The 12,651-nt window shown below is 43.0% G+C and overlaps 1 protein-coding gene across 1 annotated transcript in view; it reads left to right on the forward strand.

Annotated features, from left to right (window-relative positions):
• Positions 1-12,513, forward strand: part of LOC117444298 (G2/M phase-specific E3 ubiquitin-protein ligase-like) — a gene marked incomplete at its 3' end in the record, with an annotated part of 62,801 nt that extends 50,288 nt beyond the window's left edge. Inside the window, 10 exon segments of the mRNA XM_034079960.2 lie at positions 1,749-1,873; positions 2,582-2,663; positions 4,567-4,731; positions 5,684-5,838; positions 9,170-9,351; positions 10,591-10,763; positions 11,217-11,256; positions 12,348-12,389; positions 12,391-12,484; positions 12,487-12,513. Of these exon segments, the coding sequence (XP_033935851.1) occupies positions 1,749-1,873; positions 2,582-2,663; positions 4,567-4,731; positions 5,684-5,838; positions 9,170-9,351; positions 10,591-10,763; positions 11,217-11,256; positions 12,348-12,389; positions 12,391-12,484; positions 12,487-12,513 (1,085 nt within the window).
• Between the last annotated feature and the right edge of the window lie 138 nt (positions 12,514-12,651).

The raw sequence follows: 12,651 nt of genomic DNA on the forward strand, positions 1-12,651 counted from the left end.
CATTAGCATCGCTAACACTCAGAGCTAACCTGTGCTGGAGAGCATGTGTGTGAAGAAGCAGGAAGTAGAAAGGAACTCACCTTGTGGTGTAACCGGCAAGAGAGAAAGCCTTTGAGCTCCAGACTGTTTCAGATCCTTGATGATCCATGATATGGCGTTTCATCACGGCAGCATTTAGTTTAGCCGGTAGCTGCCGGGTCCCGCATGAGCTCAGACCCCTCCTCTTTAAAGCTTTATCCCCGAATCAGCACTTTAGAAACAGGAAGTGAAACAGAGGGATATGAGGCGTGGCTAGAATGATCTGTTTGGTACTTTGAGCAAAACACTTCATAGCCATGTTTTTTATATATTTGTATATATCTGAGACCTGTGCTGTTGCCTAGAAATAGCCTGATAGGTGACCTTTAAGACATTTAAATAGTCTATATACGGTTACACTATCATTAGAAGTACCATCAAAAATACACACTTCATTTCTGGAAATCATTAATAACAACAGTCCGTAAAACTGTCTAATTATCATTTCTGTAAGGTATAGCATCTTGTTTAGCAATATCTTCTTTGTTTAATTCATGCCATTAAATATCATATATTTGTATATTTATACATATCGGATTGAACGATATACACTTCATTTAGCAATGGTCATATATATAGATCAAATCAAATGTACTTTGTGACAGGTCAGATTAAAATAGATATCAATTATCAATCCCAAATTGAGAGGATTTTGTAATGGTAGCATGTTCACGAGGGCATTTGAGTTAAACATATAATACAATGGGATAAAATCAATGGCTTCATCGGTCTGCGACCTTCAGCACTCACTGGATCGGTTCACAGCCGAGTGTGAAGCGGCTGGGATGAGGATCAGCACCTCCTAATCTGAGGCCATGGTTCTCAGCAGGAAACCGATGGACTGTCCACTCCAAGTAGGGAATGAGTCCTTACCCCAAGTGAAGGAGTTCAAGTATCTCGGGGTCTTGTTCTCGAGTGAGGGAACAATGGAGCGTGAGATGGGCCGGAGAGTCGGAGCAGCGGGAGCGGTACTGCAGTCGCTTTACCGCACCGTGTGACGAAAAGGGAGCTGAGCCAGAAGGCAAAGCTCTCTGTCTACCGGGCCATGTTCCATCCTACACTCACCTACGGTCATGAAGGATGGGTCATGACCGAAAGAACGAGATCGCGGATACAAGCGGTCGAGATGGGTTTCCTCCGCCGGATGGCTGGCGTCTCCCTTAGGGATAAGGTGAGAAGTTCGGTCATCAGGGAGGGACTCGGAGTTGAGCCGCTCCTCCTTCGCGTCGAAAGGAGCCAGTTGAGGTGGTTCGGGCACCTAGTAAGGATGCCACCTGGGCGCCTCCCTAGGGAGGTGTTCCAGGCACGTCCAGCTGGGAGGAGACCGAGGGGTAGACCTAGGACCAGGTGGAGGGACTATATCTCTTCTCTGGCCTGGGAGCGCCTTGGGACCCCCCAGTCAGAGCTGGTTGATGAGGGGAAAGGAACCCCGAGACCCGACCACGGATAAGCGGGAGAAGATGGATGGATGGATGGGATAAAATCAAGAAAATTAGGGCCTAAAAGTTGAAAATGCACTTACAGTAAAGCCAAATCCAGTCTTATTTTCCCATTCATCCATTTATTTGACTGCGCAGAGAAAAGGGAAACCCACTTGACAGTGTTACCTCCCAGTCTTACGAGTAGAGTAACAAACCCCACGTTGTTGTTGTTGTTGTTGTTTCTTTCAGTTGGTTTGAGGTGATCCGCTGCCGGCTGTGTGGCTCCACAGGGACTCACAGGAAGTGTTCGGGGCTGAAGGTGGACGCCACAGACTGGGCCTGCAGCGGCTGCACCCAGGCCACCGACGGGAGAGGTCTGTGTCTGAGGGACCCCCTGATGGGATGTTTATGTTCTCTGTTTGTGTTTGGTGTGAAAAGGATCCGGTCAAGATCTTTGTTTAAAGAGTCCTCTCCTGCTGATGTTCAGGTGTATATCAGTATGTAGTGTCTCTACTTTAAAGAGTCCTCTCCTGCTGATGTTCAGGTGTATATCAGTATGTAGTGTCTCTACTTTAAAGAGTCCTCTCCTGCTGATGTTCAGGTGTATATCAGTATGTAGTGTCTCTACTTTAAAGAGTCCTCTCCTGCTGATGTTCAGGTGCATATCAGTATGTAGTGTCTCTACTTTAAAGAGTCCTTTCCTGCTGATGTTCAGGTGTATATCAGTATGTAGTGTCTCTACTTTAAAGAGTCCTCTCCTGCTGATGTTCAGGTGTGTATCAGTATGTAGCGTCTCTACTTTAAAGAGTCCTCTCCTGCTGATGTTCAGGTGTGTATCAGTATGTAGTGTCTCTACTTTAAAGAGTCCTCTCCTGCTGATGTTCAGGTGTATATCAGTATGTAGTGTCTCTACTGGGACATGTCTCCATGCTTTAATGTTCAAAACGCTCTTCTTTTTTTTTCTCACACTGCCTGTTTCACCCTCTGTCTGAAACCAGAGCTCTGATTGGTTAGCTGGCCACCTCTGTTGTGATTGGTCAATCATTTATTTGTATGTTTAACAATGTGCTCGTGTTCTTCAGCCTCCCTGGCTACGACGCCTCAGGGACGTCAGAGGAAGAGTCAGCTGTCCAAACGCCAACTGACCCCCATCAGCTCTAAAAGGTAAACAAAGCTAACGCACCTCTCCTCTCTGAGCTCTAAAAGGTAAACAAACCTAACGCACCTCTCCTCTCTGAGCTCTAAAAGGTAAACAAACCTAACGCACCTCTCCTCTCTGAGCTCTAAAGGGTAAACAAAGCTAACGCACCTCTCCTCTCTGAGCTCTAAAAGGTAAACAAAGCTAACGCACCTCTCCTCTCTGAGCTCTAAAAGGTAAACAAACCTAACGCACCTCTCCTCTCTGAGCTCTAAAAGGTAAACAAACCTAACGCTCCTCTCCGAGCTCTAAAAGGTAAACAAACCTAACGCACCTCTCCTCTCTGAGCTCTAAAAGGTAAACAAAGCTAACACACCTCTCCTCTCTGAGCTCTAAAAGGTAAACAAACCTAACACACCTCTCCTCTCTGAGCTCTAAAAGGTAAACAAACCTAACGCACCTCTCCTCTCTGAGCTCTAAAAGGTAAACAAACCTAACACACCTCTCCTCTCTGAGCTCTAAAGGTAAACAAACCTAACACACCTCTCCTCTCTGAGCTCTAAAAGGTAAACAAACCTAACGCACCTCTCCTCTCTGAGCTCTAAAAGGTAAACAAACCTAACGCACCTCTCCTCTCTCAGCTCTAAAAGGTAAACAAACCTAACGCACCTCTCCTCTCTGAGCTCTAAAAGGTAAACAAACCTAACGCACCTCTCCTCTCTGAGCTCTAAAAGGTAAACAAACCTAACGCACCTCTCCTCTCTGAGCTCTAAAAGGTAAACAAACCTAACGCACCTCTCCTCTCTGAGCTCTAAAAGGTAAACAAACCTAACGCACTTCTCCTCTCCGAGCTCTAAAAGGTAAACAAACCTAACGCACCTCTCCTCTCCGAGCTCTAAAAGGTAAACAAAGCTAACACACCTCTCCTCTCCGAGCTCTAAAAGGTAAACAAACCTAACACACCTCTCCTCTCTGAGCTCTAAAAGGTAAACAAACCTAACACACCTCTCCTCTCTGAGCTCTAAAAGGTAAACAAACCTAACGCACCTCTCCTCTCTGAGCTCTAAAAGGTAAACAAACCTAACGCACCTCTCCTCTCTGAGCTCTAAAAGGTAAACAAACCTAACGCACCTCTCCTCTCTCAGCTCTAAAAGGTAAACAAACCTAACACACCTCTCCTCTCTGAGCTCTAAAAGGTAAACAAACCTAACACACCTCTCCTCTCTGAGCTCTAAAAGGTAAACAAACCTAACGCACCTCTCCTCTCTGAGCTCTAAAAGGTAAACAAACCTAACGCACCTCTCCTCTCTGAGCTCTAAAAGGTAAACAAACCTAACGCACCTCTCCTCTCTGAGCTCTAAAAGGTAAACAAACCTAACGCACCTCTCCTCTCTGAGCTCTAAAAGGTAAACAAACCTAACGCACCTCTCCTCTCCGAGCTCTAAAAGGTAAACAAACCTAACGCACCTCTCCTCTCTGAGCTCTAAAAGGTAAACAAAGCTAACACACCTCTCCTCTCTGAGCTCTAAAAGGTAAACAAACCTAACACACCTCTCCTCTCTGAGCTCTAAAAGGTAAACAAACCTAACAATCAATCAACAACTGTATTTATCCTGCAAGGGGTGGTTTGTTATGAGCAGCTTATGTCATGAACACAGGCAGGAACATACAGGAGGAAAACACACCTGGATGTGGATCGTTCCAATTTACACCATAAATAGTTCATAGCGTCACAATAAATAAATGAGTAAATAAATAATCAAGAATTTAAAAAAGGCCTGACTGGGAAAGAGTTCAGTTTGCGAAGAAGGTGAATTCTCTGTTGACCCCGCTTCACAATACACTCGTTTTGAGGTGGTCATCGAAAATGGTGCCCAAGTATTTATATGATATCAACCTTCCAATAGCGCACCTCCTTCTCTCTCTCAGCCGCTTGCTGTCTGGAGGGTCCCCGGAGCAGATTCTGCAGGCGTTGGGCCCTCAGCTGCGGCCCCTCAGTGTGACGCTGGAGGTGGAGGGAGATCAGGCTCTGTCTGCGGGGCTGGAGCTGGTGAGGAAGCCCGACTTCGACCCCACACACACTCTGTCCGTCAGGTGAGACGAAAAACTTTTATAATTAGTGTTAGAAAAATATCACAGGGCACCGGCTTGAGCTTCAATATCGGGATGTATTTAATATCCTCTCAAGAATGGAAGTATACAGAGCATTTGGTGGAACTAGTTCCTGAACAGTGTCCTTCACATGCTGATATACAGAGAGGGAGTTACAGTCACAACATGCAGCTCGGTAATCATCCGGTCATGTACAAAATTCGGACTTTTTCTCACAATTCGGACTTTTTCCTAAAATGTTTGACTTTTTCTAAAAATCAAAAAATTCGGACTTTTTCCTCAAAATTAGAACTTTTTCTCAAAATGCAGACTTTTTTCTAAAATGTTTGATTTTTTCTCAAAATCCCAAAATCCGGACTTTTTCTAAAAATGCAGAAATGTTCTCAAAATGTGGACTTTTTCCCTCAAAATTATGACTTTTTCCCTCAAAATCTAAAAAATCGACTTTTCTCAAAATTATGACTTTTTTCTAAAATGTTTGACTTTTTCTAAAAATCAAAAATTTGAACTAAATGCTTATATAATCTGTAGTTGTATTATTGATTTAATGTGTGAACGAGGCGATGTAGAGAAGGTTAAGCTGTCATTATTAGTGTGGGAAGCAGGCCTATTGTTTCTGGATATTTGGAGTTAGGTGGTCCGCGAGTGTTTTTTTATTGGTTAAGTGGTCCTTGGCATGACACTGGTTTAGGGGTATCTTATTCCTGATTAGTAAATCCTGTTGCTTTATTAGTAATATTTGATACGACGACTGTGAAGGACGTCGTGTTCTGTTTGCTATTAGCCATTCGATCATCTTTTACCCTCTTACCAAAGTTAATTCTTGAGGTTTGTTTTCATAGTTTAGTTACTATTTGTCGCTAAAAATACAACTATGATCAACATGTTTACCTCTAACATTTTCATTTGGGTTTTTCTCATCATGCACGTCCAGGTTCAAAGACTCCCTTCAGACTACATTTCCCAGCAGCCTCCAGGACAGTGAGATGGCAAAGGAGCACTTCTTGAAGCTGCTGGTTCAGCAGATCCATGACTCTGAAGTGTTCGAGGGTCCTGAGGGATCCAAAAACCTGGCGCTGGACTCCAAGGGTATGGGATATATAAATATACATGTTTATATAAAACCCTAAGCCTTCATATTAAATGGAAGTAGGTGTGTCCTACTTGTCAAGTGTAGTAATAAGGACCCATAGGAGCAGATGATATGGAAGCTATTTTAACAAATCCAAGAGTAATACAAAAACTTCAGATTTCTTCACAACAATATTAATATTTCATTTAATTTCAAACCTTTATTTAACCAGATTGGTCCCATTGAGATCATATATCTCTTTTTCAAGGGAGACCTGCAGCATACAGGTTCCACATGAAACATAAAACAATAAAGGACATTATACATTATATTTACAGGATACATTTACATAGTTATAGACATTTCCAAGTGCCCATAGTATCAACGAGCATTTCCTTTAGCCTAGCTTTAAAGATATGCAGAGGAATGAGATGCTCAGTTTCAATTCTTGCTGAAGATTGTTCCAGCAAGTGGAGCTGTGCATAAAAGCTGTCTTACCTCAGACAGTCCTTGCTCTTGGCACATCTAACAAGACTACATCATGTGACCTCAGACAATAGCTGCTTGCAACTCTGTGTGAGATCAGAGAGCAGCTATAATACGGGAGTTTACCCAGCATGGCTTTATAAATAAACGTGTACCAGTGACTGAGCCTCCGTACAGAGAGAGATGGTAAACCTGCCTTGGCATACAGGGGACAGTGATGAGTCAGTGCTTTACCGTTAGTGACCAAATCTCAGAGCGCTTGATTAGGCGGCATCTAACTTGTTCAGGCAATAGGCAGGTGCATTCATATACAACAAATCACCATAGTCCAGCACAGGTCAAAGGTCACAGAGCCTTTTCCTGGCCTCAAGCGAGAAACAGGACTTGTTTCTGAAAAGAACCTGAGTCTAACCCTCAGCTTTTAAGCAGGTTATTGACCTGAAGTTTAAAAGTAAGACAATCATCAAGCCAGATACCAAGGTATTTGTAACAGGTAACCACTTTGAGTACTTGCATAGTAAGAATATCTAAAACAGGCTCTGGTGTCTTTTTAGCTTTAGAAAAGAGCATTACCTTGGTTTTATCCACATTTAAAAGAAGCTTAAGCTCAGAGAATAATGTTAAAAACAGCCTATAATTTAACACCAGCCTCCTGAATGGAGGGGCCTGCACAGTACATCACGGTATCATCCGCATAGAAATGTAAAGTAGCTTCATCCACATTATCACCTACGCTGTTGATGTAGATGGAGAATAAAAGTGGTCCTAAAACAGAACCTTGAGGAACACCATTAGCAATGTTTAACCACTCAGAAGACAGCCCATCAAAGTGAACACATTGGGACCTTTCAGAGAGGTAGTTCACAAACCACCCACTGCATGGCTGGATAGGCCAATACTGAGTAGCCTCTGCTTTAAGATGCGATGATCGACGGTATCAAACGCTTTGGATACTTTATCTATATATATATTATTATCTAAAATACTCGTAATGTCATTCACCACTTTCATCGTGGCAGTGATGGTGCTGTGCTGCTTTCTGAAGCCTGACTGATGTTTAGACAGGATGTCATTTGTACATAAAAACTCCTTTACCTGTTCACTCACTAAGCGTTCAAGAACCTTAGCCAGAACTGACAACTTAGAGATGGGCCTATAGTTATTTAAAATAGTTGTAGTAGTAGTTAATATAAAATATAGGTAGAGCCCTAAAATCTTCTTCCAGTGTAAATCCTGGATTAATTTGAAGTTATAAGCTCACATGATATGGAAGCTATTGAAAATGTTTTTATTAAATGCAACATTTTCTTAACAATAATAATACGATTTAGACTAAAATATTCAAAAACACAAAAAAGAGGACTAAAATCCACAAAAAAAGTCCTTCTTGTCCGGTGCTCACATGGCATGGAAGTTATTTATCTCTGCAGCTCCATAGTCCATCCTTTAAAATCATAATCTAACACATATTTGGGCGACTGTGGCTGCGAGGGAGTGCGATCGTCTTTCATCCAGAAGGTTGTGGGTTCGACATGTCGTGTCCTTGGGCAAGATACCGAACCCTGAGTTGCTCCCGATAGCATGGTCAACGGTGTGTGAACGTGTATGAATGTTAGTTCCTAGCAGCGGTCTTAAAGACTGGATAAAGCGCTATATAAGTACTAGGGGTGTTGAAAATAATCGTTTCTACGATGCATTGCGATGCGGACGTGGACGATTCGGTCTCGATGCAGTGACGGAAGATAATCGGTTATAGAGTAGTAACGTTGCTTCCTGATTTTCCGGCCGCGGCTTTACTATAACGTTTTTTCTGTCACTTTAATATCAAATCGGTCGGTGAGGCAGAGATCAGGGAACATACGTGACAGCGGCACAGCAACACGGAGCAGTCTGCTTTATCCACCAACACAAGAACACCAGTCCAGAACCGACAACAGCAGGACCCGCTCTGAATCACTCCGTGCATGTCGCTGCGGCTCAGAGACACAGGGAGGGATTTATGTTTTCAAAAATAATCGCGTTACAATCATGTCAGGTTTTTGGTGGATTTAATTAAGTCTTGGATTGCAAAGTATGAATGTCCTCTAGCAATTTGCAGACGATATATACGTGTGTAAAGTTTGTGAAGGCAGGAGGAAAAAAGCTTCCGCGATCACCGTCTCCTCTCCGTTCCTCCAAGCCCCGCCCCCTCCCTGAAAATAATGAGTGACAGGCTGATAGTGACCCGATAGAAACGTTGTTATTCACTTAATCACTGAGATATAATGAAGCTAATTTAATCTCATACATTCATGGGATTTATGTAACAGTAAGACAGAGAATGTAAGTGTGCACCCACATGCAGTATTTTTGTTTGTATATGCTGTTGTAAATACTCCTGTTGTGTGCTGTGTTCAGACTCAAGTCCTGTGTGTGATGCCACATTCAGGACATTGAGAATGGAACAACTTCACACACGGAGGCTATACAATTCATTTATTTTGGTTTATAAATTAATGTCAAGACATTTATGTAATTGATTTCTGAAGCACTTTCTAAATAATAAAAAGAGAGTTCATATGTATTTACATACATGCAGTATGCATTGATGAAAAATAAGCCATGTGCAGTAATATAGAAAATTGAGGATGCAACGCATTGGTATGAATCGTGATGCACCGTGATGCACCGGGATATCGAACCGAATCGAATCGTTGACAGGATAATCGTAATCGAATCGAATCGTGAGACCAGTGAAGATGCACAGCCCTAATAAGTACAGATATGATTTATGCACTTGTCCATATTGTGATTTTGATTAATCGTGCAGATGAAGTGTCCTTTAGCCTGCAGCTAACCTCATCTCTCTGTGTGTGCTTGCAGCTCTGCGTGACGACCTGTACTTTGACGCTGGCTGCCTGCTCGCTCTCTCTCTGGTTCACGGTTCTCCCGTCGGATTCTTCTCCCACGCTCTGTTCCAGTGTCTGTTCAACTACCCGCCCAACCAACCACTGTCCGTCAAACACATGACGCCCTACACACACTTCACCTGCCAGGTCAGCGGGGTAAGTGTGACAGTTTTAGGAGAGTCCTAAAACCCGAAAATTAGTCAGCATTTTACCACTTCCTGTTCCCTTTCCCTCGTCTTAAAATCTTTGGTTGTTTGCCTGAAAAAAGGTCTGTGGTTAACACAAGCTGAAGAGAGTTTAATGTTCTGTTCTATGACATAAAACACGGGTAATACCCCACTGGTGGATTTAAAAACGTTGGTTGCTAACAATTGTCTAAATGAGACGACAACATTAGCCGCCTTTAGCTTAGCAGTGGTGACGTGAAGTCATGTGACCGCGCTGTAGTTCCTTTATAGCCCAACATTAGCCGCCTTTAGCTTAGCGGTGGTGACGTGAAGTCATGTGACCGTGCAGTAGTTCCTTTATAGCCCAACATTAGCCACCTTTAGCTTAGCGGAGGAGACGTGAAGTCATGTGACCGTGCTGTAGTTCCTTTATAGCCCAACATTAGCCACCTTTAGCTTAGCGGAGGAGACGTGAAGTCATGTGACCGTACCGTAGTTCCTTTATAGCCCAACATTAGCCACCTTTAGCTTAGCGGTGGTGACGTGAAGTCATGTGACCGTGCTGTAGTTCCTTTATAGCCCAACATTAGCCACCTTTAGCTTAGCGGAGGAGACGTGAAGTCATGTGACCGTACCGTAGTTCCTTTATAGCCCAACATTAGCCACCTTTAGCTTAGCGGTGGTGACGTGAAGTCATGTGACCGTACTGTAGTTCCTTTATAGCCCAACATTAGCCGCCTTTAGCTTAGCGGTGGTGACGTGAAGTCATGTGACCGTGCTGTAGTTCCTTTATAGCCCAACATTAGCCTCCTTTAGCTTAGCGGTGGTGACGTGAAGTCATGTGACCGTGCTGTAGTTCCTTTATAGCCCAACATTAGCCTCCTTTAGCTTAGAGGTGGTGACGTGTAGTCATGTGACCGTGCTGTAGTTCCTTTATAGCCCAACATTAGCCTCCTTTGGCTTAGCGGTGGTGACGTGAAGTCATGTGACCGTACCGTACTTCCTTTATAGCCTAACATTAGCCACCTTTAGCTTAGCGGTGGTGACTTGAAGTCTGGTGACCGTGCTGTAGTTCCTTTATAGCCCAACATTAGCCACCTTTAGCTTAGCGGTGGTGACGTGAAGTCATGTGACCGTGCTGTAGTTCCTTTATAGCCGTGCTGTAGTTCCTTTATTCCTTTATGTCATCAGTGCACCACTCTATCATCAACGTATTGTTTTATTTCAGATCGCAGATGCAGAGACTTTAGACGATGTGAAAGACGTCATGGAGGAGAGCTGGGAGTTCATGGAGTTAGCCGGCTGTAACCGACCAATCGGCAGCCTGCAGGAGAGAGAGGTTCTGGTGGAGGATCTGGTCAGCTTCATGATGATCACCAGGTTGCAGCTTCCCCTGCAGAGGTACAGACCTCACTCATCCATGCTTTTAGTGCAAATAAAAAAACCTCTGTCCAAAATGTCACTTATGGATGTACTTGCATGTGCCACATATCAGTGACTTCATGGTTGATATTAATGAAACAGTTAGTGTGAGTTAATGGGATATTAAAGGGGACATATATGTAAATAAGCAAGCTGTCTCAATCTATTCCCAGTCTTTTTGAGAAAGAGAATCTGTCTGCAGCAAAACCGACACACAGATGAACAGTATAGGAGTCTTTTTCAACAAAAATGCATGTAAGAATTTTAAAGTAGAAACCATAAGTCAGCCATCTGAGATGTTATAGTAGGTCCCATTTAAATATTAAGCTTATGACTTGTTCTGTTATTTCTTTATACGGTTCTCTAGTGAACATCTCAATCCGTGTATCCCAAGGTTAATAAGTAATAACTTTTGGTGTTTCTGTCCTGCAGGTTTCGGGAGGGTCTGCAGACTTTGGGTGTCTTTGATCAGGTGATTTTAAAGTTTCTCCCCCCCTTGTGTGAACACTGTTTTATCAGACACCTCAACATGAGACAGTATGTTGGAAAATATCACTCGTCACCGGCTTGAGCTTCAATCTCAAGATACATGTATTTCTGATCCTCTCAAGATCATCATCACATCACATACAAAAGTCTGACTTTTTGTAAAAATCTTAAAATCCAGATTTTTTTTTTCTCAACATTTTCAATTCTTTCTTAAAATTCTCATTTTCCCTCAAAATTCTGAGTTTTTTCTCGAAATTCTGGCTTTTTTCTCAAAATTCTGACTTTTTCTCGAAATTCTGACTTTTTTCTCAAAATTCTGACTTTTTCTCGAAATTCTGACTTTTTTCTCAAATTCCTGAATTTTTTCTCAAAATTCTGACTTTTTCGAAATTCTGACTTTTTTCTCAAATTCCTGAATTTTTTCTCAAAATTCTGACTTTTCTTCTCAAAATCAACAAAATTCGGACTTTCTCAAAATTCGGACTTTTTTCTCGAAATTCTGACTTTTTTCTCAAAATTCAGATTTTTTCCCTCAAAATTCAGACTTTTTTCTCAAAATTCAGATTTTTTCCCTCAAAATTCTTACTTTTTCTCAAAATCCTGACTTTTCTTCTCAAAATCAAAACATTCGGACTTTCTCAAAATTATGACTTTTTCTCGGCTTGAGCTTTCAGCCTCAGGATCCAAGTATCTGGGATCCTCTCCAGAATGGAAGGAGTCATCACATACAGAGACTAGTCCCTGAGCAGTGTCCTTCACATGCTGATATCCAAGAGAGGGAGTCACACAGTCACAAGATGGAGGGATAGAAAGCAGTATTCAATGTTTAGCTCCACGTCAGGAATGAGCATGCTTGATGTCTCTCTCCATAGAGGCTGAGTCATCATGTTCATCACATAGCTATCATCTGCCTCAAGCAGTCCTGATGCTCTTCCAGGTCATCTCACATCCTGTCATGTTCACAGCTGCAGCTGGTACCCTTGTTAGCATGCTACTCTAATGCTGGAGGAGGACACTCAGGATTCTCCCAACAGCATTCCAGTCCTCACAGCGAAGGCTCCTGTTCCTCTGCAGGTGCAGCTCTTCCCGGCGGTGTTCCTCGGAGTTCTCTGCGACCACGGCGGTTCGACTCACGGCTCAGACGGTGGATCAGATCTTCACCGTGAACTTCTCCGAGCAGGAGGAGAGGCTGCGCCGAGAGAAGGCCGTCGTGCCCTCTGGAGAGACTTCCTGCAGGACTGTGAAGGGTGTTCTTTGTCCTCTCCTGGAGTCTGTTGGTTTGTGTGCAATGGTCAATGGTCTGCAGAGGCTACATCCTGTGTTCTCTGCGTCAGGGAAACTTTTATTCTTTAATAAATGTACATAATAACAAACAAAA

This window comes from Pseudochaenichthys georgianus, unplaced genomic scaffold, assembly GCF_902827115.2.
Source record: "Pseudochaenichthys georgianus unplaced genomic scaffold, fPseGeo1.2 scaffold_789_arrow_ctg1, whole genome shotgun sequence".
NCBI classification, from domain to species: domain Eukaryota; kingdom Metazoa; phylum Chordata; class Actinopteri; order Perciformes; family Channichthyidae; genus Pseudochaenichthys; species Pseudochaenichthys georgianus.